Here is a 26,754-nt window from a genome sequence, read left to right as displayed (position 1 = left end):
GACCTGAGTCAGAGCCCATGCTTAGGGCATGTGTGCAATAGAAAATCCATGGAACCGAGTCTCAGAGCCTAGGTCAGTTGACTCAGGCTTGTGGGCCTTGAGCTGTGGGGCTAAAAATTGTAATGTAGCTGTTTTATGCTCGAGCTGGAACCTGGACTCTGAGACCCACTCACCTTACCAGGTTTACCCAAATGAACCCATTCCCAAATCACAGGTGGTAGGGAAAGGTTGGCCCCATGGGAAGGTGGCCATCCAAGGAGAACTCTTTATGTCTGGACACAATCCCAGTTGATTTGACACAGTGTGGTCTGGTGGATAAGATATTCATGAGGAGGCCTGAGTTCTGTTCCCTGTCCAGCAGCTGATCTACTGCGTGAACTTCAAGAAGTCACTTTGCCTCTCTGCGCCTCTGTTTCCCATCCTGCTGTTTGTCTGTCTTGTCTATTTTGGCTGCAAACTCTTCAAGGCAGCAACTGTCTCTCACTATGTGTATGGACAATGCCTAGCTTACTCCAGATTGCAGTCTCTAGGTGCTACAATAATATAAATAGTAATATGGAGGCTAAGGCTACACTGAAGTTTAGGCTTTGCAAGTTCATGAGTTTGTTTGGTCTATGATCAATCCTCTATTTAAAAAAAAAATCTTTAAAGTTGCCACTGATTGGTCTGCTGTGGGAGCTGCCTCGGCTAACAGACTGAAACGGCTATTGCAGATGTCAGCTAGCATGGTCTGGTCTGGGCCCTAGTGGTCCTCAAGTGTGCACCATATTCTTAGTGAAACTTCCCAGCATCTAATCTCTTGCTCTGTTGTTGATTCACCACAGGTACCTCCTGCAGGAAGTCAGAAGGAGGACAGAGAGAGAGAGCACCATGTCTTCAATTGCAGCTTATTACAATGGAAAGACCGTACTCATCACAGGAGCCACGGGTTTCATGGGCAAAGTATTGATGGAAAAGCTACTGCGCTCCAGCCCTAATGTGGAAGCTGTTTATATCCTTGTGAGGCCAAAGGCAGGACAATCAATGCAGGAGAGAGTGGCAAATATGGTGAAATCCAAGGTAGGTTGCTGCATTTTACAAAGAAATCTAAATTGTAATCAACAGAGCAATTACATGTGTACAGTAGATGACAAGATGTTATATTTCACCTGTTGAGGACAGTATCGCTCTTCTGCTACAAACCTTACATAGGTTTAGTATGGAAAAAATAAGCTGCACACAGAACACTTAAATCATAGAATCTCAGGGTAGGAAGGGACCTCAGGAGGTTGTCTTGTCCCACCACCTGCTCAAAGCAGGACCAATCCCCACCTCCCCAGATCCCTAAATGACCCCCTCAAGGATTGAGCTCACAACCCTGGCTTTAGCAGGCCAATGCTCAAACCACTGAGCTATCCCGTCCCCCCAATGATGTACAGGATTTGAAAACTATATATTTTTATTTTTTAATTGATTTTTATATGAAAAATAATAATACCCAATGAACATCAAAAACATGTTGACATCAATGTGGTGAGACACTGTGAAATCACCATAATCACAATGCAAATTTGGTGCGTCCATAACAGAGTTCAGTGACATTAAACAAATGTCGTCATTGTAAATTACATGGTGACATTTATCAGCCATTAACTAACTCCCCCCCCCGTCCCCTGAGGAAAACTGAACACTGCTCAAACATCAATAAAATTCAAAGTAACCCCTCTGTGGGATCTCCCTGCACTTCTCAAGGCTGTTGAACCACCACAACATCAACAGGTGCTAACAATTACAATACTTGTTTTCTCTCATAGGGCACAGCAGTAAAGCTGATTAAACCAGTGGAGGGACTTTGTAGTCCATTCACATCCTGCTGTCCATCAGTGCCAGTTACAGGATCAACCTCGATTATGAAACATTAAAAATACTGGGAAACATTAGTGTACAGAGGCTGTATTGAGGCTACAAGTAGCAGCCATGGGAGAATTTAGAGTATCTAAAACTCTGTCCTGGGCAAAACTGACTCGAGCGATGTTATTTGATGTCCCACTAGTGGTCCCCAGGGAGTTAAAGACTTAACAAACAAGGCTAGGAAGAGGAAGGGATGTTGTTTAAAAAAAAAAAAAAAAAAAAAAAAAAAAAAAAAATTCTTTGCTGGCCCCTTATGGCCTGGAACTAGAATTGCATACTTACCTGCAGAGGTAACTTACATCTAGCAAATGGTTCAATAGAGAAATGTCCTATTGTTTGCTTTTTGCAAATCTGTCAAATGCACAATTTTTCTATCATTTTGCCTTCAGTGAATATTATTTTCCACATAGTTCTACGGCTTTCTTCATTGACAACTGCAGCTACATTTTTCATAATAAAACAATAAAAGTCCAACTGCAGTTCTTTCCCACAAAATAAAGTGAAGGATATTATTTTTACAAAACTTCTAAAAGCTCTGTTTGCATTTCCTGTAATAAATGTTAATGACCTATTTGCTCAATAGCTCAGCACAGCATAATGTTGTTGTTAGCTCTAGGTAACGTTCCCTAGTAGCTATTTTATTGTTGCAGCTGTCAGTTACTAGATATTACCCTCCTTTTGTAATGTGTGTCAGCAGTTTTTGACATGCCAACAGCATAGAGGACTTGATAACCTCTCCTTGAACTTTATGGCATTATGCTTCAATGGGCTCCAAAGGAGTAAATGTTAAAGAAAATCAGTAGATAAGTTTCTGGAAGTTAGTGTAATGCTCAGAAATCAGGCAGGTTGAGGGTAGTCCAGATCAGTAGTCAGATGTCATACAAGAGGTCCAATAGCCAGGAGATCCTATCCAAGGGAAAGGTACAGCACAGCTGCTGGCGGGGCTTGGTGAGATGGCAAGGCAAGATCAAGTGAGGTGATAAGACAGGGGTCAGGCGAGGTGGCACAGCAGGATCAAGTAGGGTTCAAGTAGCAAGCAATAGCTTGTTGCTCAGACAAGGTCAGAAAAGAAGCAGGAAGTTTATGTATAGCCACCAGCCAGTCAGGGTCAAGACCATGTGGCCAATCAGGAAGCAGGGTTATAGAACCCTGGAAGCTGGCGCACCCAAATCTGTGATTTCCTTGGTAATTGGATGGGTCAGTGTGGTGCAACAACTAAGGCTGCTGCCCAAGAAACCAGTGGACCTAGGTTTATCAGAGAGACTTTGAAAACCAATTTCATGACTGGCCAGGCTACGGTGTAACAGTTGTGTGTGTTTCTCCTTGCTGCAAACCCACCCCCTTTGTTGATTTTAATTCCCTGTAAGCCAACCACCCTCCCCCCTTCGATCACAGCTGGCAAAGGAAATAAAGTAACTATTGTTTTGAAGCCATGCATTCTTTCTTTATTAATTAAAAAAAAAAGTGAGATAACTGACAAGGAAGCCTGGGTGGGGTAGAGTGCGGGAGGAGGGAAGAACAAGGCCACATTGCTTATTGTAGCCACACTACAAATCAAAACTGTTTGAATGACAGCCTTCCGTTGCTTGGGCCATCCTCTGGAGTGGAGTGGCTGGGTGCCCAGAGCCTCCCCGTGCCGCGTTCTTGGGCGTCTGGGTGGGGAGGAGGGCAGGTGGTTATTCAATGGATGCATCGGGGATCTGTGCTCTTGCTGGCTTTCCTGCAGCTCCAACAGACACTTCATCATGTCCGTTTGCTACCGCATTAGCCTCAGCATCGCCTACTTCCTCTGCTCTTCTCACTCACTCAATGCTTTCCTGGCCTCTGCCACTGAAGGCCTCCATGCATTAAGCTGTGCCCTATCAGTGCAGGAGGACTGCATGAGCTCGGAAAACATGTCACCGCGAGTACGTATTTTTCACCTTCTAATCTGCGATAACCTCAGAGATGGAAATGATAGGGGGAGCATAAAAACATTTGCACCTGGGGGGAGATAAAAAGAGAGAGTAAAATTTAAGATGATACATTTCTGAGAACAAAAGGGAGACTCTTTCACAGTGAATCAAGCAATTCACAGCAGACAGCACATGTGCTTTAGGTACAAGGTCGCATTTTGCCTTTTATATTGAGCGCCTGCCAGTATGGTGACACATCACACACGGCTGGGCAACAGAATTTGGTTTCCAGGCAGCCATGGTAAGCCTTTTGGTACGTGGGGTTGGCTTCTTACACCTTCATAACATGTGGGAATGGTTTCAAACTGCAGCACCATCCTTTCCCATAGCAAGCAATGCTGGTTGGGTTTCTCATTTAAAAGGAGGGGCTGTGGTTTTCAGGTGGATGTGGAGCACACACCTCCCTCCACCCCACAGTGTGGCCATTCTCTGGGATGATCCCTTCACCCCTCCCCCGCTGCGTGACTGTTCTCTGGGATGATCCCTTTTAGCCAAGCGCAAACAACCCAGTGTGATCGGGGTCCTCTTACTGTTTCCTTACAAAAATTCCCCTATTTCAACCAGGTGACCATGAATGATATCACTCTCCGAGGCTAACACAGAAAGATATAGACCGAATGTTGCTTGAATGCGACCAAAACCCAGGACCATTCACTGCTTGTCTTCTGCGCATTCTCCTCCTCCTCATCCACAAAATCCCCCTCCCTGTTGTGTGAGACTCCCCCCTTGCAGGTGTCCACAGACAGTGGTGGGGTAGTGGTAGGGTCTCCCCCCCACCAGAATGCCATGCAGCTGATCATAGAAGCAACATGTATGGGGTTCTGACCCGGGGCGACTGTTTGCCTCCCTTGTCTTTTGGTAGGCTTGTCTGAGCTCCTTAACTTTCATGCGGCACTGCTGTGTGTCCCTGTTGTAGCCTCTCTCCACCATGCCCTGTAGGACTTTGGCATATATATTAGCATTTCTTCTTTTTAATCAGAGTTCGGCCTGCACACATTCTTCTACCCGTACAGCAATCAGATCCAGTGTCTCCCGTTCACTCCATGCTGGAGCTCATTTGTGATTCTGGGGAGACTTCATGGTCACTTGTGCCGCTGAGCTCGCCATGCTGACCAAACAGGAATGAAATTCAAAATTTCCCGGGGCTTTTACTGTATACCTGGCTAGTGCATCAGAGTTCAAAGTGCTGTCCAGAACGTCACATTGGAGCACTCTGGGATAGCTCCTGGAGGCCAGTACCGTCGAATTGCATCTGCACTAGCCCAAATTCAACCCAGCAAGGTTGATTTTAGCGCTAGACCCCTCACCGGGGAGGAGTACAGAAGTCAATTTTAAGAGCCCTTTAGGTTGACGAAATGGGGTTGGTTGTGTAGACACATTCATTTTAAAATTGACCTAATGGGGCTAAATTCAACCTAACCCCGTAGTGTATACCAGGGCCAAGAGTTGGACTTGCTAAATGTATCTGTCTACCTAAAGAATATTTCTTTGTACTTAAACATACTGCAGTATAAGGGCCTGATGCAAAGCCCACTGAATTCAGTGGAATCCTCCCAAGTAAAATCTACAAGCACAGTATTGGAATATTCATTATGTATCCTTTAAACATGTTGAATGCCATAGATCTAGTTTATGCTGCATATAAAAGCTTAGTACCCTGGTACTGAGCCAGTATTTACTGTACAGCTGCATGTATAGGAGAGCAACTTGTGAGAGGCAGGTGCATAGGGTTGAATTGTCTCTGTATTCCTCTTAGACTGAGAGAGACCTCAGCAGTGCCAGCCACATTCAAACTAAACACTCCCTTTTTAGAAGCCTTACACCAGTTCCACCAATTCTCTGAGCCAAAGAGGACTGCATCAGACTCTAGTTAGAACCCCGCAATCCTGCTCCTTTATTATCCAGAGGGAGAATTGTTGCTATTAGGGAATATCATTTCCCCCCCCACTCAAAGTGTGACAAGGGCACAAGGCTGTTTAAATACTACATCACTCCAAGTATGTAAACTACTTCTTCGAGTGTTTGCTCCTGTCCATTCAACTTAGGTTTGTGTGCTCGCCACATGCACCAGTGCCAGAAGTTTTTCCCTCAGCAGTATCCGTAGGGGGCTGGCTCCGGCACCCCCTGGAGTGGTGCGCGCACATGCTGCGATATATAGGGTGCCGCCGGTTCCCCCCATTCTCAGTTCCTTCTTGCCACCAGTAATGGTGCTGGAACTGTTGCTGCTTAATTAGTGCTGTAGCTGCTGGTTTGTACGAACGAGTTATCTCCTGTATTAGACTGTACATAGTTTTCTATTAGTATTTATAAATCCCTTAGCTATAGTTAGAGACTTTGTAGGTCCCGAGCAGGACTTTGCCTGGGGACCGGGGCATGCCCCGATCCCCAGGCTTCAAGTTCTGTGATCGCTGCAAGAGGCCCATGCCCACTAGTGATCCACACAGCAGCTGTCTGCGTTGCCTAGGTGAAGGACATATTAGTGAGAAGTGCAAAATTTGCAAATCCTTCAAGCCAAGGACAAAGAAGGAGCGTGATATTTGTTTAAGAGCACTGCTTATGGAGTCGGCCCTCGCTCTGGCACCAGAACGACACTCCGACTCAGTGCCACACAACATGTGACCTCGGCGCGCAGCGCCCCGTCAGGACCATGAGCCAGCACCGGTCCCCATCCATGGCTTCCATCAAGAAGCCCAAAAAAGTGGGACAAGGCCGGTCTCCAACCTCCATCAAGGGAAAGGATAAGACTGGGAGTGAGCAAGGTCCCATGCCGGGCAACTCTTCACCTACATCGGGATCTCGGGCCCAAGCTCTGGTGGAGCAACGTAGCCCAACCATCCCCCATCGCGGGGGACGTTCTGCCAGCATTTGCCCTCCCATAGCTGCCACGCATCTGACTGCAATAGGCCGACACAGAGCAGCCCCATTTGGTCCCCGAACCTTGGGCAGAGGCTCGAGGCATAGCTCGCTGGCCACCAGGTGCAGACCTTTGGAGGCATGCGCCCCCTGGCAGGAGTACCAGTCCCGGCACCCAGTATCTCCGAGACTGTGGTACTGCGAGATGTAGATCAGCGGATCCGTCGAGCGCCACCAGTCCCTAAGACTCCGCTCCAAATCAAACTCCAGGCGAAGTGATCGACATCGGTTGGGACAGACCCACCGTTCCGCTCTGTCCTGGTCACCTGGGGGTAACCGCTCAGGATCCAGCCCTGGTTTGAAGCGAGGTTCCCTGACAGCGGGACATGCTCCGGTACCGGCAGTACCAGTTACATTGTTGGCACCGAAACCGACCCAGTGGCCTCAGGCACAGTGGCTGGCGCCATGATACCCATGGAATCCATGGGGGTTCACCCAGCCCTCCCAGGCCACCCACTCAGTGTCCGAAGCCTCGAAGAGACCAGCTGACTCTCTCTCCCACCCTCCTCTGGCACAAGAAGCCTTGGGTGTGAGGACCTCGGAAGTCCAAGAGGGAGCAGGGGAGCAAGCCACTGGGCCACCAATGGTTGTGGAGGACCCTACAACACCAGCATCTTCCTCGTCGCCACCAGACAAGGCTGTAATGGGGCTCCCTCCCACAGTTCCTTCAGATGATGCTAACATGCACCAGGAACTACTGAAGAGGGTCTCTGCAAACCTGGGTCTTCAGGCAGGGCAGCTAGAGGAGCCCTCAGACTCTCTCTTTGATGTGCTCTGCTCCACAGCACCAGCCAGGGTGGCTCTGCCCCTTCATGATGGGGTCTCTAAAATCACTAATGCCCTGTGGCAAACTCCCTCCTCCCTGCCACCCATCTCCAAGATGGCTGAGCACAAGTACTTTGTGCCATCCAAAGGCCACGAGTACCTGTACACCCACCCTGCTCCCAACTCCCTAGTGGTAGAAGCCGTTAACCACAGGGAGCGACAAGGTCAACCCAGGGCTACCCCTAAGAACAAAGACTCCAAGAGACTAGACTTGTTTGGGCATATGGTTTATTTGTCCTCCAGCCTCTAGTTGAGGGTGGCCAACCATCAGGCCCTCCTGGGATGTTATGATTTTAAGATATGGTGAGCCATGGCCAAGTTCGAGGGCTCTCTTCCTGAGGCTTCTAGGAAGGAGTTCTGGGCTATTATGGAGGAGGGCACAACTGCAGCCAGGAACACGCTCCAGGAGGCATTGGATGCGGCGGACACCACCACCCGAACCATGGCCTCAACCATCACCATGCATTGGGCACCCTGGCTGCTCTTCTCTGGCTTGTCCATGGAGGCTCAGTCATCAATGCAAGACCTTCTTCCCTTCGATGGGCAAGCCCTGTTTGCAGAACAGGAGGACAATAAGCTCCATGGCCTAAAGGACTCCCGCACAATACTTAAAACGCTGGGCCTTTATGTTCCTACCCCTGCCTACAAGTGGTTTAAGCTGCAGCAGCCTCAGGGCCAAGGGAGCCTCCCTTTAAGAAATCCAGAGGCTACAAGCAACATCCTAGCAGACAACCTTCGCAGGCCCCTCAGTAGAGTTTGGCCCGCAATAAGCAGGTGGGTAAGCACTTGCTTTGAGGGTATGCCCGGGGCAACATACCAGACAGTTCCCAGGATCCTCCCTCCCTTATTTTTTGCCAACTGTCTTTCTCCTTTCCTCCTTGTGTGGGCATCTGTAACATGGGACTGATGGGTCCTCAGAACGGTGGCATGGGGTTACACCCTTCAGTTGCTTTCTACCCCTCCTTTCCACTTTCCCCTCCCCATCCCTCTTCAGGGACCCTTGTCATGAGAGTCTCCTTGCACAGGAGGTAGAGGGGTTACTGCAGGTAGGTGCGGCGGAGATCGTTCCTCCAGAGTTCAGGAACAAGGGGGAGTCTACGAGCTATCCTGGACCTGTGAGACCTGAACTGCTTCCTAGCAAAGCTGAAGTTCCGCATGGTCTCCCTGGCCTCAATCATCCTCTCCCTGGATCCAGGAGACTGGTATGCCACCCTTGATCTGAAGGATGCATACTTTCACATCGCCATCTTCAAGGGACACAGACGCTCCCTCCAGTTTACGGTAGGTCCTGACCACTATCAGTTTGCGGTCCTCCCGTTTGGCCTAGTGACAGCACTGCAGGTATTTATCAAGTGCATGTCAGTGATGGCTGCCTACCTCAGATGCCGGGGTGTCCAGATCTACCTGTACCTCAATGACTGGCTAATCAAGGGCAGAGCCAGGTCCCATGCCCAAAGGGATATCTTGATGCTGTTAGCCACCTGCCATCGCCTCTGCCTGTTGGTGAATGACAAAAAATCCACGTTAGTTCTGGTACAGAGGATAGAGTTCATCGGAGCGGTGCTTGACTAGACCCACACCAGGGCTTTCCTGCCACTGGAAAGATTCAGGGCATTGATGGGCCTCATCGTGGAAGTCTCCACGTTTCCCCTGACTACGTCAGCGTGTACATATGTGGTGCGCCATGCCAGGTTCTGGATGCAACCTCTGCAGCAATGGCTGTAATGGTCACTCCCAGTCCAAGGAACACCTGGAGAAAGTTGTCACTATCCCTGCGGCAGTAAACCTCACTGTGATGGTGGACCGGCCCTGGGAAAGTCCTAGAAGTCCTGGTGCACACCTCACTCAGTTGGGTTGGTTTCGTTCGCCTCAGACCTTGGGTGGGGGGTGCACCTCTGCAACCTCCAGACCCAAGGGATGTGGTCCCCAGAGGAATCGATGTCAGATAAATGTCAAAGAGATCAGGGCAGTATGCAGAGCATGCACGGTCTTCCTACCTCACCTGTCAGGCAGAGTGGTCAGAGTCCCCACGGACAACACAGCCTTGATGTTCTACATCAGCAGACAAGATGGAGCATGATCCTCGGCCCTCTGCCAAGAGGTACTCTGTCTCTGGGGCTTCTGCATCAACCATGGAATTCATCTAGAAGCGTGTCACCGTCCAGTTGCCAGGAACATGCTAGCAGATCACCTAAGTAGGGACTTCTCCCCTCACCATGAGTGGCTGCTCCACCCGGAGGTAGTCGGCATGATCTTCCAAAAGTGGGGAACTCCCCAAGTGGATTTGTTTGCCACCAGGCAGAACAGGAGGTGCCACAGGTTTTGCTCCAGATGGGATCTGGGCAAGGGCTCCCTCTCCGACGCCTTCCTCCTGCCGTGGGCAGGAAGCCTGAGGTACGCATTCCCTCAGATTCCACTCATCAGCAAGGTCCTAGCAAAAATCGAGAGACAAGGCGCAGGTTATCATGATCGCCCCGGAGTGGCCTTGCCAGCACTGGTTTGGGATGCTATTGAGCTTGTCAGCAATCCCTCCCTGGCCCCTTCCGAACTGACTGGACCTGCTGTCACAGGATCATGGCCGACTCTTGCATCCCTCCACCTCACGGCGTGCACGTTACATGGCTGAACCCAGATGAACAGGCCTGTTCGGAAGGGGTCCAGAAGGTCCTCCTTGAGAGTAGAAAGCCCTTGATTAGGCAGACCTACCTGGCAAAGTGGACGAGGGTTTCCTCCTGGGCAGCCAAATGGGGCATCTCCCCTTCGCATTCTTTTGTGCAGTTGATCTTGGACTACTTGCTTCATTTAAGGAACCAGGGCCTGGTGCACTCCTCTATTAGGGTACATCTGGCGGCCAGGGGCAGACAGTGTTCTCCCATGACATGACTTGTCAGGTTCCTTAGAGGCCTCGAGATACTCTTTCCTGAAGTCCGGTCACCGGCCCCTCAGTGGGATCTCAACTTGGTTCTGTCCAGGCTCAAGGACCCGCCCTTTGAGCCTTTGGCCTCGTGCTCCGTCTCACCTATCGTGGAAGGTAGCTTTCCTGGTGGCAGTGACGTCATTAAGGTGAGTGTCCAAGCTCCGAGCCCTGACCTCCGAACGCCGTATGTGGTCTTCTATAAGGACACTGTCCAGCTCCAGCCCCACTCTGCCTTCCTTTCCAAGGTGGTGTCTATTTTCCACATGAGCCAGGACATCTTCCTTCCGGTCTTCTACCCTAAGCCCCATAAGACTGGTGAAGAGAGGTGCCTTCGCATTTTGGACATAAGTAGTGCTCTGGCTTTCTACCTAGATGGGACAAAGCCTTTCCGTAAGTCAACTTTTAATCTTTTCATCACTCATCTTTTCATCTCTACAGCTGATAGGATGAAGGGCCTCTTAGTGTCCGTGCAGAGGATTTCTAACTGGACCACCTCTTGCATTCGGACCTGCTATGAGTTGGCGTGAGTCCCTCCGCCCCTGATAGTCAGAGGCCACTCGACCAAAGCGCAGGCATCTTTGGTGGCCTTCCTGGCACACTTCCCAAACCAGGACATGGTCCTTGGTGCACACGTTCACGGCCCATTACACCATCACTCAACAGGCCAGGGATGATGCTGGGTTTGGCATAGCTGTGTTGCAGTCTACATGTTTGTGAACTCCTACCCATCTCTGAGGGGTACTGCTTGGGAGTCACCTAAGTTGAATGGATATGAGCAATCACTAGAAGAAGAAAAGACAGTTACCTTTTCCATAACTGGTGTTCTTTGAGATGTGTTGCTCATGTCCATTCCACAACCCGCTCTCCTTCCCCACTGTCAGAGTTTCTGGCAAGAAGGAACTGAGGGTGGGGGGAACCGGCTGCGCCCTATATACCGTGGCATGTGCACACCACTCCAGGGGGCGCTGGAGCCAGTCCCATACAGATACTGAGGAGGGAAAAACTTCTGGCACCAGTGCATGTGTCGAGCACACACACCTAAGTCGAATGGACATAAGCAACACTTCTCAAAGAACACCAGCTACGGAAAAGGTAAGCTTTAGCCATACTTGAACAAGTAGCTAAATTCAATAAATAGGTTCTCTCCGGACATGGAAACAAGTTTCTATTTCACTTTCATTTGGCATTCCTGATTATAATAGGCAAGCAGAATACATAAAATTGTGTAAGCTATGAGCAACAATGGAGGTGTTTTAGACTAAAATGCCCTCCTTAGTCATATATATAATTATACTGCATGCTGATTCAGATGAAGTTCTGGTAGTGAAATATCTGCCCTATGTATAGTGCACCATACCCTACGGCTTGCAACAGTGTTAGTGCAGTACAATGCTGTCATATTTCTTTCAGTAGGAAATATTTTTTATTTCCACTTTTTTCCATTTTATAATTTATTACACTGAAACAGAAGACTTCATGAATCATACATCTGCTTTGACAATATCATCTATTCTTCCTGTCACACTGTCGCTGTTCCTTTCGTCTGTTGTTCTCCTCCAGAGCTTCCTCTTTCCCTGCCCTGCTAGTAACAGAACACAACGGCTAGCTGCTGCTCTGTCATGCCTCAGAACAGTTTTTGCATCAGTTGTAATCAGAGAGCTCAATCAGGAAGCACAAGGATTGGGAACAACTCTTGTAAAGAGCTCCAATGTTTGAGAGAAGGCTGTGAGGAGTCAGAGATTTTACTAGGTATTTTCTGAAGTAAAGTGAAAACCTACTGCTTTCTACTGTTGTCCAAATGCAACTTGTTCCTGCAGTATATACAATGTTTCAGCTAATACCAAGAACACAGGTCACTTGTTGGTTTGAACTAGAGGTAAGGGTGGATTCTTTGTAGCTCACCATCTTTAAATCAAGATTTGAGGACATCAGTAACTCAGCCAGAAGTTATGGGCCTATTGCAGAAGTGTGAGGTTCTGTGGCCTGCACTGTGCAGGAGGTCAGACTAGACGATCATGATGGTCCCTTCTGGCCTTAAAGCCTCTGAGTCTAACTCTCACTCTCTCTCTCCCTTTCCTTGTTGTCTCTTCTCTGAAGATTGGGTTGGAACCACACTTCTAAAGTAGGGCTGTACTCTGAAAAATGACGGGTTGTTTTTTTTTTTGTTAAGTCATTGTGGGAGACCCATGTTTCTTGTCTCTTAATAATTTCCTAATAAAGTGTGTTCAGTTTACAAGGAAATATATGTTGTTCGTTTGTCCCTACCTGTTAGCCATGCTAGTTCAGCTTGGGATCGGAGAATCAAGCCGAGCTGAGCTTCCCGCCCTTCATCTGTGCATCATCAGTATTAATAAAAGTTCCACGGGCCAAATTAAGACCTCAGTGCCACCTGCGCAATCTCATTGTCTTCACATTTTGCTTCTCCCCTAACTCGCTGCTCTTCATTATGTTCCCATTACACCCAGGGCCAGCTCCAGGCACCAGCGTTCCAAGCAGGTGCTTGGGACGGCAGATAGAAAAGGACAGCAGTTCATCTGACAGAGGCAGCAAATCGGCGGTGGCTTCTCTGTTCCGCCCACCACAGTGGCAAATCGGCGGCAGCTTCTTCCTTTTGCCGTCCGCAGCAGCAGTTTTTTTCACTGCTTGGGGCAGCAAAAACTGTAGAATCGGCCCTGATTACACCTCTGGCGTTTAGGGCAGCAACAAAGCTCCTCCACTCCTGTCTGTTTCTGGCCAGTCTTTCAATGGTTCCCCAGCTGTACCCCAGGTTTTTCAGCTTGACTTCCATAGCTCTTCGCCCTGTTTGTTTTCGGGCGGCCTCGTTTTCACTTGCCTTCAGGTGTCCATCTTAATAATATTCTGGTGATAGAATCAGTTTCCATCCGAAACACATGGCCAATCCATCTCCAATGCCACCTGGCAATGATAGTGCTCATATCTTCTTGGCTGCACTGTGTCAATAGATGTTGGTTTGAGGCAGGTTGTATGGAATGAAGATTGTCTGGACATGTCATAATGCTGTTGCACAGGTGTAAATGACTGGAGTTTATTAAACAATTCTGTTATACCCAAGGTAGAATACAGTCTAGCTCACTCCATGATAGATGCAGTGGCTCTGCTGTGCTACCAGGAGTAAACTGTGGTAAAAGCTAGCTAGCTCTTTCTCTCGTTCTCTCGTCAATAGATAGGATTCTGAATCTACAAAAGGAACAGGCCTATTGGGTAAGAAGGTTCCATCTTTATATAATCTCTTTTTACAGTGATACTACATTTTAAAAATTGGTTTGGTACAGCCGGAGCTTAGCCCTAAGTGTCCTAGCATTACATACAACACAAAGCAGGTAGTATTAATCTTTCTCTTCCTACTTCACTGGATAACCTCCTCCCCCCCCCCTTTCATCCCGTCTGTGTCCATCCCCATTCACTTTTTGATGACAGGTAACTTCTGGCCAGCCTACTACCTGCAGTTTAGGAAAAGGCTCCCAGAATTCCCAGGGCTTCTAGCAGTATGGATGTTTCCTGAAGTCAAACTCCTCCAAAAGTCATTTTAAGGTGCCTGTCATATGATATATAAAGCCTACGCTGCAACAGTCACAAAGGAGTTAATGGAGAGAACAGCAACTTTTCCACCTTTGGCTAATTTATGGACTAGCAACAGCGGGAATAAAAAACTGAAGCTGAGGCAGAAGAGTGTGGCTCCAGAGAGATTGTGGACTACATTGAGGAAGTGTCTCAGCAGTGGTCTGGTAGGGAACTGCCAAGGAACAGACCAAGAAACCCCATAGGGAAAGAGGTGAGATTGCAGGGGAACAGCTAAGTGGATTGTCCTTTCCCTCTGCACCACAAGATGATGGGAGAATTGGATTTTCTAAGGTCCATGTTGTGAGTCCTTTGGGAAGATTACAACACAGGGGTTAAAAGGTTTTGGGTGTAGGTCAGAAGACCAAGAGAATCGGGTCTTAAAGGGCTGATGTACCCTCAATAGTCCCTTAGGTAGAAAGATGGGATTGAGCCCCCTCACAGTGCCCCTTTAACACATGGAGCACAAGACATCTGCCTTTCCCACCTCTGCCTAAAGCAGCCCTACACACTATGCTGTCACCACCACAGTGTGTGCCAGTAAGTGTAGCTTGATGGACAACATAAAACCTCATCATTTTAGCCATTAGCACCAATGAATCTTGGTTTCTTACACCTTCTTTGCCTATTATTGCGCTTCCAGAGTTTTCAACACAGATTGGCTCCTTTGAAGAGGTTTAAAGTGCAATTAGGCAAAGTAAGCTTCAGTTTTTAAATCATAGGAGATGGGGGGCGAGGAGCCAGGATGGTGAAGATAGAAATGTGATGTTTGGAATTTTATCATTCATTACATCACACACATGAATCTAGTTTGGAACCAGGTGATGAGGAAAGGATAGCCTTGTTTGGCTGTGACAATATATTTTATTTAGTCTATGCCACAGATCAAGGCACAATGTGACCTTCGGTGATTACCTGTGTATGCGGCTGATATCATTTGGTAATCCTGTATATCTCCAGCTATGCTGCATAACCTGTTCAGAGTTGCATTCTCTTGCTGAGGCAGTCACTGGTTGGAAACAACCATTCCTTTCTTACACTATATTTTATTTATTTTTTGTTACTGTCACTGGTTATGTGTTAAGTGTATCTTAAATCAGGCATCGTATAAAGAGAAAATGTCTGTTATTATTTATCTTTGTATTTATTTGCCAAGCCTTTCAAAAGAGTCTAGTGATTTTGGGGGCCCAACTTGACACAACTTTATAAGGGGTCTGAATTTCAGGAAGTACTGAGTATCTGCCCCTTGAAAATCAGGCCCTGTAACAGTGTATACTGGCCCTTTACAAATAGAGGGGGCCAGAAGACCCTGTTCCAGTGACATTCGAATAAACAAAGGCCCTAGAGATGGTCTAGTAGCAGGAAGAGAGGAAGCAGTTCTGGAAAATTAGTAGTTGGATTGGGGAAAAAACAGACACTGTCCCTTTAAGGGTCTGGGACCTGGAGTCCTGTAATGTAGGGTGGGCAGGGCTTCCCTTTCTCCCAACCAATCAGGAGGAAGCTCTCTGAAGGAGAGCAGTATATATGATGCCTTCTGTCTGTCAGAATAGGGAGTGTGCTGAGAGGGAGAAGGAAGCCAGAAGGCTGAGTCTGTGATTGGAAGGATAGGATTCATGGCTCTGTGAAGAACAGTCTGGGACAGAATAAGAGCCAGAGATGAGTGTGAACTTTTGTTTTGTTGTAATGGACTCTAGTTTTGGCACACTGAGGACTGTGTTCAACCGCTTTCGGCTATTAACCCAGCCTCAGGCAATGGTTGGCGGTAGTCACAAGAAATACTGTGGGAGTTCCTAAGGGGCCCCAAAGAGGGAAGAGAGCAAGGGTGCTGTAGAGGCACCTCTGGCCTCAAGGGGGCACTCAGTAAATAACAAATAACTACGGGTCCCTTTAAGGCATCTCAAATTGGGAACCCCAAAACTGAGACACTGAAAATCCATAGTCAGTTTGAAAATTTTGGCTGTTATTATTTAACAATCATATTCTCACAGCACGTGGAGGCTCCAAATAGATGCAGGGGCCCTGGTTGGTCTAGGAACTGTACACACACAAATGTAGACATGGAGTAAAAATTTCAAAAACTCCCAGGTCCCTTATCCTAAAGTGATGTCATCTCATTGAAAATCCATAGGATTTAGACTTCTAAATTAGATAGGTGCTTTTGAAAATGTTAAGAACGGTCTGTGCCCTGAAGAACATACAACATAACTCAAACAACATGCAAAGGTTGAGGGAAACATTCACATAAATACATTTTTAGTGTACAGTTATACACTTCCCTCTCTTTGGTTTCATATTATATAAATACATATTCACTATCCCTTCCCCAACTGCCCTAAGTCTAGGCAGCATATGTTGCCTGGCTTCTTGTATTGAGAAGGATTGTGATGAAGCAGGAGAGGGTTGTGGGTTTGCAAATCAGTTCAGGAAGGCAATTCCATGGGTAAGGGGTGACATGGAGGAAATCATGAAGATGCTTCTTGGAGAAGTGAACAAGCTGATATTTGAAGCTGGCTTTACTGGTGGAGTGGAAGTGGTAGAGGGCAATGAGACAAGCTAAGTAGGGAGTGGCAAGAGTCATGGGTGAAGCTAAAAGTAAAAGCAACAATCCTGAGCTTGTTCTGGTGGGACTAGGGGAGCTAGTGAGCGGGTTACAATGGGTTGGTAATGTGATGAGAGTAATGGACAAGAAACACGATTGTGGTCAGCTGTATTTTGCATGGATTGGAGCAGAGCTATGTGAGTACTGGGGACGCTGAGGGGGGGATATTGCCCTGATCAAGATGGGAGAAGATGAGGGCCTGGATAGGCGATTTCATAATGAGGATGGACAGAAGTGATCAGATTCCTGATACCTTTAGAAAAAGGAAGAAGTGGTAGGGTTTGGATACAACCTGGATGTGTGGAGCAAGAGAGTGGGAGAAATCAAACATGAAGCCTAGGTTTCAGGCCTGAATGACAGGGAGGATGGTGGTGTTGCCAACAGAACAGAGAAAGTGAGGGGATGGAAGGGATTTTGGAGGAAAGGTCATGAGCTCTATTTTGGCTGTATTAAGTTAAAGTGAATGGCAAGACATCCAAGAGGAGATGCTAGCTAGATAAAATGTGATTCTAGATTGGATGGAGGGAACCAGGTCAGGAGCAGAAAGGTAAAATATTCAAGTCATTGGCATAAAGGTGGCAGCGTGGAAATAGTGTCAGCAGAGGAGATCACCCAGAGAAGGGGCTAAGTATGGATTCCCAAGGAGAGTACAAGAATGGTTGGAAAGGACTCACTGGAGAGAGTTCCTGATGGAACAATTAGAGAGAGAGGAGGAGAATCAGCAAGAGGATAGACGGGCAAAAGCTGAAGAAGTGTTTGATCAAAAGAAACTGAGATGTCAAGGAGGTAAAGAATGGAACAGTGGCCTGGTCTGGCTATTAAGAGGTCATAAAAGTCAGGAAGTAAGCGAGAAACCACAACCATGGCAACAGGGGAGAAAGATGAGAGGGTGCTGGAATGGGTGAGGGAGGAAAAGGGGACAGAAATCACCAAGGAGATAGGTTATGTCTCTTTGTCATGTTATGAGAATATAATATTTATATTGTGGTAGCACCTAGGAACTCCAGTTATGGTCCAGAACCCCTATTGTGGTAGGTGCTGTACAAGCACTGAACAAAAAGAAGGCTCCCGCCCTGTCCCTGAGTGAAAAAGTTGGTGGTATTTGAATGGTTATGGCAGAGAGGGTGGAACTGGTTCAGAGTGTTATGAGGAAGTCAAAGGGAGTGAATTATCAACAGGGATTCAAATTACACCACGAGCCATGCCTGATTAAAATTGGAGACCCTGCATCTGTCATACTGAATTTATCTGTTTTCCCACCTCAAATGCTCCCTGTCAAGCAGTCAAGATTTACTAAACATTCACCTTCACTGAGACTTTATGGAGGAAGGGAGAAGATTGTTGGCTCATTCAGGATGTTCAGCTCAGAGAAGAAGGTCTATATCTTTGACTGACAGATTCCCCTTTACAGTTCCTTACTGTCACTCACTAAACAGGCCAAGTGATTTGAAATCAACACCCTTTTGAACTAAACTGAAGTAACCTACCGTTCTCAAATTTTAATCACATTGCATAACAGAAAGAGGTTAAGTATGTAAATGATTTGTTCTGTGTCCCCACTGTTTGCAATCTTTAAAGGTTACACAGGGCTATTTTTTATTTTATTTTACACAACAAAATCTTTTAAAGGTTTTTTGGTCAGTTAAATTCTCTCTCTTACTCTCTTTCTCTCCTCCCATGGGCCACCCCTCCCGCTCCCCATGACTGTGTGTGGATGAGCCTAAGGTTGACTAGTCATCCATTGCTTTTCATCAGTGCCATAAAAGGTATGAAAGAGGCACTGTTCACCATAGCCAGTCAAAAATGTCTGTCTTGTCTTTTTAATTAAGATCAATCTTGGATATTCTCAAGATTTAGTTGATACATTCCAAACAAGTTTTGTGTCCTATTTTTAATCAGTAGGGAATCTTAAAAAGAACACTCCAGCTGTTTTTAAAATATTTTTCTATTCAGTGTGGTTTCTACTAACCCTTTAGAAGCTTGAAAATGCATATCTTTGTCATTCATGAGCTGTTTCCTTACTGTTGCCTATACACACTGCTTTGTTGTATCATTTGTTATATATTCTGGACTGCTGGCAATTATTTGTTCTGTTTTTCTGTTTTTAGACAGTAAAAGAGCACTGAAGTATTTATTTCAGAAAATTATTAAAGGTGACTTACTAATGCATTTTACCAGGTTCTTTTAACTGTAGCAATATGTGTGAAATGCAACCAATACCCAAGAGATTGGAGACATCTCATACATTATCACCCAAATTTGAGATATTTTAATTTGTATAAGGGCTGTAAACAGTCATACTTCAGGGCATAAACCAACACCTAAGTGATAGGGGCTAGGAAGTGACTTCTCTTTTGGACAGATTATTCCTTTCTGAAACATTTTGGAGTTTCCTGAATCTTATTCTGGAACATCTGTTATAAACAATATTTTCCATTAGATGGATTTCTGGTAGTATTAGTATAACTGTTGTGTTTTGTTGTAGTTACTTTATATTTATATTGGAATAGCTCCCAGAAGCCAAGGCTAGGATTGTGGCCGCATTGCTCTCGGCACTGTACCAGACACAAAGTTTGATTTTATCACTGCCCCAAAGAGTTTTTCTGCTGTCACTTACTCATGTGCTTAGCTTTAGCCATGAAGACTACTCACAGTGCATAAGTGCTTGCAGGATTTGGAACTAACACTTAGTCTTACAAAGTGTAGAGTGAGGACTGACTGCTTGACCCACATGAAGCCACACTGACATCAATGCCCCTGTAGGAATAGTTTCCAAGATCACAGCCAAAGAGGGGATTGGAGGCAAAGACACAAAGTGTAGGGGAGAATGAAATATACATCAATGTAATCAAATATACAGTACACAGTTTTAGTATACATATACACACATTTGTAACTTTACAAATACCTTATAAATAAATAAGCATGCACTATCCCCATCTTCCTTTGAGCCTCACCATCACGAATTGGTCAGATCTGATGTGGCAATTCTTAACGCGCAAGTTGTGCCCAACAAACGTCTATGAGCACATACATAAAATTATGCTTCCAAATCATCCATTAGTGTGTGCATGTTCAAGCACCCCCTTTTGTGCGCTTAAGTGCATGGTCTGCATGCACAGTTACCTGTTTGTGTGCACAATTTGCAGGTGACACTGGAGCTCTCCTCCTTGAAAGTTTGGCTTCGTTAATGTAAAGCTCACTTAAATCTCATGTTAAGGAGTACTGATTGATCACCAGCTCCTACTCTGTTCTTATGCGCCAGCGTGGAGAAAGGCACTTACCTGACTACCTCAAGACTATCTTTTGCATCTGTACCCAATGCTTACAATGTATGGTTCTTTGTCGCCTTAGTGGCTGGACTACATAAAAGGAAACATGAGTCCACTACATTCTTTGAGCTAGCAGAGCTGAATCTTGTTCAGGCAATAGAAACTCATACATCCAGAGATCGCAAGTCCAGTACTCAGTGCTTATCACCCACTCAAGGCATTGCATTACATGTGATTTTGTAAAGTTTTAAATATTATTTTATATCTCAAAGGATATATGATATATTTTTAAAATCTGCATGAAGTGCAATATGCAGCACTAGGTGTGGCTATTAGTCCCTCATTTTTATGACCACGAAATTCATTGACAAATACAATTACCCATGTATTGTAGCTATGCTTCGTTGTTTTCAAAATCTGAATGTTGTGAGCAAGGCTTGAACAATGCACTTACCCACACACTACTGCTGAATAGGCAACTTTCCCTGGTCAGTGGGTGAGTGCTGAGAGCAGCAGAATGACACTGACAAATGTCTGTCTGCTCCAAATTCACCAGACGCCTACAAGCCAAAAATAATGTGAAAGAAGTAACCTCTCAGTGCGGTCTGGTGAAAGTAGCTAATTTCTGCTATTTCTAGCAGAATTTTCAGCAAGGTACCACCTTGGGACCCCATGGTGGGGGAATTCCATCTTTCATATCAGCCTCTGGCTAGTGGGTGTCTGGGACACTTGTCAAGCCCTGAATATATGCTGTGCAACAAATGACAAGTGAATGGAAAATATCATGACTGGGATGCATGGGGTCAAGCAATTCCTTAAAAAGATCACTTCAGGGTCTTTCCATGCTAGAGTACAGTTCCCCATGCAACAAACAATGTAACCTAGAGTTCAGTTATCAAATTACAAAAAGTTGTTTCTTTCTCTCTTGCATGCTAATATCTTTCAAAAACATCCAGCATCTAAAAAGTAGCATGGAACAGCATTCTGCTCATTTTTGGTTACCTTATATCTTCCCTATGTCAATTTCCAGCTATCAAATGCATTATAAAAATCATTGTAAAAATTGGAATCATAATAGTTAGGAATAATAAAAACTATAAAGATTCTCAAAATGATAAAATATGGCATTTTATTGCCTCTAAGAAAGGTGCTGTCCAAGTAAAATATGGTCTAAAAGTGCAAATGTCCAAAGTGAAAGCCAAACAAACCTCAAATATAAACATACTTTAAAAATCCTTCTCGTTCATTCCATTTCTGGATGGGAAAAGGAAAGAAATAAAGAAAGTAGAAATCTCTCTCTTCTGCATTAGACCCTGATCCAATGAAGCACTTAAGTGCATGTATAACTGCAAACGTGAGTAGCCCTATTAAAGTCAATGGGACTAATCACAAATGTAAAGTCATGCACATGTTTGAGTACTTTGATGGATCCGGGTATAAATGTATTTTATCAAGAGAACACTACAGCTGACTCTGCTTACACAGAGTAAATGTCACTGTCACATTTTATATAAACACTTGTGCACCCTTTCGGTCTTCCTGGATCATGCTCACTTTGGTTGAATTTCTTGTTTCAATTAATTGCCCCATGTATTGCTGAGCCAATGTGTTAAATGTGGCTATATGGTAGGCTGCGATGTGTGTAGTGAAGAACTCAATTAGTAGGCACATGACAAAATAATGAAGGGTTCCACTCCTGAAGCAAATAAGCAGGCAATGCAAATCAGAATGATGCAAATTTTAGTTATTCTTTTCATTTTTTTAAGTTGAACAAAAAAGTTGTAGTAAATTAAAATGTAAGAGGTAGAGGCCAACTTCAAGCTTTGTGCCAGTTTCATTAAAATGAAATGCCCTGTAATGGTGAATAAGCATAAGAACGGCCATACTGGGTCAGACCAAAGATCCATATAGCCCAGTATCCTGTCTTCCAACAGTGGCCAATGCCAGATGCCACAGAGGGAATGAACAGAACAGATAATCATCAAGTGATCCATCTCCTGTCACCCATTCCCAGCTTCTGGCAAACAGAGGCTAGGGACACCATCCCTGCCCATCCTGGCTAATAGCCATTGATGGAACTATCCTCCATGAACTTATCCACGTCTTTTTTGAACCCTGTTATAGTCTTGGCCTTCACAACGTCCTCTAGCAAGGAGTTCCACAGGTTGACTGTGTGTTGTGTGAAAAAATACTTCCTTTTGTTTGTTTTAAAACAGTGTTATTTAAAGCAATGTTATTTTGAGCTCGTTGTCTGCAGCCAAGGTTACAGCTACTTGCACACATCATATTAGAAAAACACCTGTCAGGAATGGTCTAGATAACATTTAGTCCTACCTTGAGTGCAGATGTGCAGAACTAGATGAGTGCAGAACTAGAAAAGTGCAGAATTAGATGACCTCTCGAGGTCCCTTCCAGTCCTATGATTCTATGATCATTTCTGCGAAGTGCAAAAGGAATCTGATTAAAAAAAAAAAAAAAAAAAAGAGAGAGAGAGAATCTCATAAGGGAGTTTACAAACTAAGGCTGCAGCTCAGCTGAGCATTCAAGCATGTGCATAACTGTGCTTAAGTGCTTTGCTAAATTAGGCCCTATGCCTGCAATCCAACACCAGTTGACATCAATGGAGTGATACCCAAGCCAGTTGGAATCAGTGGGACAAGTCCTAAGATGCACAGATAGCCATAGGCTCTGGCATCAGCCCCAAAGTCCTGGGGCACCAGAAAAGTGTGAAGTCAGTGGGTTTTTAGGGAGCCAGAAGCAAATGGTAACTGTAGTACTGTACAGTGCCTCTTCTGGTTGCCTCTTTCTCACTTATGCATAAGTGAAAATAGTAGCCTGAATGTGGTCCTAGATGTTCAGGATAAGTTTCCTATTAAATATTTGAAAATCCATCTATTGCTTGCATGTCAGGAACCGAGTCCAGGGATCACTTCTCCCAGGATGATATAATGAGCACTTAAAGCATATTATTACCCTGACTCAATTAAGTGCTTTTGGTGTCAACTCTTTGGGAGAAGAATATAATCCTGATATCAGATCTTTTCAGGTAAGTGAAGAAAAAGGGCTGGATTCTCTGGTCCACTGAATTTACTTTGTGCTAATGTACACCAGCCAGAGATTTCCCCTAGAGAATGGCCCCTGCAAAGGGGTGAAGCGCCAGCTAGTGTAAAGTCGGCAGAGGTGACTTTCCATGTATTTCCTGCACCAGTTCCATCACTGCTGCCTCCTCTGCCAGAGCTGTGTAAGGGGGAAGTTGCATGTTGGCGTCAGAGAGGGGAATCATGGGGAAAACCCTGGGCCATGGCCCATTAAAGCTCTATTTTGCCTGATCCTCAGATGGCATAAGGGTTTGTGCCAGCAGCATAAATTAAAGCTGTCTTCCAGCAACTTTAACTTTCATCAGGCAACGGAAAGTCAGGGAGCCACGTCTGACATCCCGTCACTATCACTGCCTCCCCCATGCCACGGCACCCAGACTTTGTTCTGGACCCGTGGAAGAATGAGCCCGAAGCGTTTTGCACTTATGTAGCATGTTGCATTTTCGAACTTTTGTGACCCCAATAATTCATGACCAAAGCCTTGCTTTTCCAATATCTTATTTTAAATGTCAGTTGTCACTTTGCTTAAGTCTATGGGCCAAATCCTCAGCTTGTCACTGGGTTCATAAGCTACTTTGCTGAAAATGAATGGGCTTTTTCATGGGCTTAAAGTTAAGCATTTCCCTAAGTGCTTTGCCGAATTCGGACTATGTAAAGAAGCCTAATTTTAGGCACCCAGTTTTGAAAATCTTGACCTATATGTCATATTTAAGAACTGAGACAAGCAGTTATGCTTTCCCATTGTCAGCGGTAGGACAGCGTTCAGGGCCCATAAAACAGAATTTGCTTCTTTGCCATTAAACAAAGTATACTAACTAGCTCCTTTTTCATCCTTCAAGTCTCAGGCTTTATTACATTCTGTACCAGGTGGTTCTTTCTCACTTTTAAAGAAAGTTTTTCAGTCCCCCTAAAAGCAATCACTTTCTTCATTTTTGCTTCTATCATCCAACAAACAACTCTGATTGAATGACAGATGTCAAGACCAGTTTTCTGGTAGCTCAGCGTGTGGAGAAGGCTATGTAAGTAGAATACATTGTTAAAAAGTAATCGTAGAAATATTGGGCCAGTTTCTCCAATCTGTTAGACTGATACAAAACTGGTCTAAAGTTGTCAGACTTGGGCAGTAGAGGATTCTCCATATATAAAAGAATCCTTGGCTGGCGCAGAGCCAACATAGTTGCTCTTATTATTATGCCTTTCCCAGCTGCTAGCATAGGGTTGTGGCTTGGGGAAAGAGATCATAACCAGGGCATCCTTGCACCTCAGTGATCTACAGCTGGCAGAACAAACCCTTTTGGGCTACTAGCAGCCAGAGAGATTTAGAGCAGCATTCAAGGTGCTCTCGTCTGGGCCAGCAAACCAGCCCAACACAGATTTGGCCGAGGATCAGGGGGTCAAAAGGTAGCTTAAAGTCATCTTCTCCAAGGCTGTCAAGATGTGGGAGTACTACAGAGGGGCTGTGCTCAGTTCCTAGTGGAGTGAGGAGGGAGCACCTAACATTTGTTTCTAGAAACTCTCTCTGGCCAATGGAAGTTGCTGCTTTCCCTGATCTCAGAATGAGCCATATTTGGCTTTGGACCACTTGAAAGAGTTCTTAGAGAGGGTGAGGGGGAGAAGAAAAAATAGCTCAACTAACTTTTCTGGAAGGGAAAGAGGATTAAGAGAAAACTGCAAAGGCCCCCACTTACCAACACCAGAATTCCCCACATTAGTTTTCGGTACAAAAGGAAAAAAAACACAGTGAGGCAAGACAAAAATGGAAATGACAGCAGTCACATCTCCTCTGCCAAGGGTGGGTGAGTATGCAGGATTGCATGCATTTTGTTTTTAGTGAGCACAACAACCCAGGTCATGTATCTCATTTCTCTGGATATGAAACTGTCCAGCAGCCCTTATATCCTCTAACTCAGCCACTGTACTGTGTCTCATAACCAAAGAAGGAAAGAGGCCAGCTCAAGCCAAAGAGCCTTTGATCAATGGTAAAGAGTGGTGTGCCTGCGGGACAGAGTTGGAATTTGTGCTTTCTGTGTTGTATCTCACACACAGTCCCCAATCCTGCCCTTACTTACATGGTTATCTTTAAGCACATGAATAGTTCCATTGAGTTCTCATTGTGGGGCGCTGTGATGTAATGGTTTGCTTTATTTACTTCTCTTTCACAATGTGTTTCCATTTCTTAAAAGCATAGTGTGGGAGCCCATCTGTTTATTAGAATAAACAGTGAAATTGCAGATTATCTACAGTCAATGTTTATCTATGTTGTGTTAGACTTGCACACGCACACATATAAATAACCACTTTTGAAATGAACTTGAATGTTAATTAGATTCATTTTCTTTTAACGTCTGATGTATTTTGTATGCATCAGCACTGCCTCTTTTTTTGAATGTCTCTTTTGGAAGTCTGTTTGGCCATATTGATGATTATGTTTGCATGAAGAACCCATTACTCTATATTAGCATAAACTCCAGAATAGTAGATTGAATGATGACAAAAAAAAATCAAACTGAAGATCAGAAAAATGAAACGATGTCTTTGACAGCCAACCTTTAACCTCAAGCATAGAGGTTGGGAACTGTTTCCTTGGCAACTCTGCTGAAAATCAAGAGCCATCATATTCAATTTAGTTGAAAAGTCCTTGTTAAATAATGTTTCTCTGGTGTCTCTTCTGGTCTGTATCATTTTGTATTTTAAGTGGCAGTAAATATAGACACACGTGCAAAAATAGGGGGTTATATACACATAGGTACATGCACTCTGTATTTGATTGAAAGCTGCACCTTCATCATGCAAACTACAGTGGAAAGCAATTTCATTTAACAGACACCACAGCTTTTAAATGCAAATATATAGTATATGTATATTGCTTTATTTGTAATGGACTGTATTAATCTTATTTTGTAAAGAAGAATTGCATTCATAAGTAAATTTGTCAAAAAAAAATATTTGTGGCTAGTTTCCTTGGGAGCAGCCAAGAAACATATTTTGGAAAATATGTTTCATTCATTATATAATGTTAGAGTGAGGAGACCGAGAAACTGCTGGAAGAATGTCAACATTTTTCATGACAAAAGGCTCAGAGTGTTGGCTAAATAGTGCCCTTGGTGGTTGTCATATGCCAAAGTGCAAGGATTAACCTCCTGCTAAACAGGGCATGAAAGAACAGCTCTAACTGTCTTCAGTATTTCATTTATGAAAAGGTTTTTGTGCCCCAGGGCTGTTTATATCAGTTACATACATGTATCCTAGTCTAAGTACGCACTACCCATTAATTTACAGAAAATGTGTGATATCAGAACTGCTCTTATTAGGATGTGCTGTTTTTAGAATCTGAGATCATGTTTCTGGGGAACACTTGTACCATTACACTCCTACTTTAGCAGTGGCTGTGGGTCTATATTTAACCAAATGAGATCAAATGATACTGATCTCCTTTGTAGAGTGCTTTGAGATCTACCTATGAAAAGATATATATATATTGTGACAAAGCTCTGTCCTTGCCTCCGTGGGTCCCGTGTTGCCTGGCGGATTTCGCTAGCCTCAGAGTCTCATTGTGACCCTCCATGTAACCCTTTTTTCTCTCTAGAGAAAAGGGTCACAGTCTACTGCGCCATTTTCATCAGAAGCCAGTGAGGGAGGTGAGGAGAAGTTATCCTTCCTTCCACAGTCTCTGTTGTCTCCCAGTCTCAGTGATTAATCAGAGGGC

The 26,754-nt window shown here is 45.1% G+C and overlaps 1 protein-coding gene across 4 annotated transcripts in view; it reads left to right on the top strand.

The window, feature by feature from the left end:
• Positions 1-26,754, top strand: part of FAR2 (fatty acyl-CoA reductase 2) — a 227,128-nt gene that overhangs the window by 104,488 nt on the left and 95,886 nt on the right. For all 4 annotated transcript variants that reach the window (XM_038387279.2, XM_038387278.2, XM_038387277.2 and 1 more), the window contains one exon: positions 825-1,059. In XM_038387279.2, coding sequence (XP_038243207.1) covers positions 871-1,059 — 189 coding nt within the window. In that variant the 5' untranslated portion in view covers positions 825-870. The remainder of the gene's footprint in view (positions 1-824; positions 1,060-26,754) is intronic.

This window comes from Dermochelys coriacea, chromosome 1, assembly GCF_009764565.3.
Source record: "Dermochelys coriacea isolate rDerCor1 chromosome 1, rDerCor1.pri.v4, whole genome shotgun sequence".
NCBI lineage: Eukaryota > Metazoa > Chordata > Testudines > Dermochelyidae > Dermochelys > Dermochelys coriacea.
The sequence above is the reverse complement of the archived record's forward strand: the minus strand, read 5'-3'. Positions and strand labels throughout refer to the sequence as shown.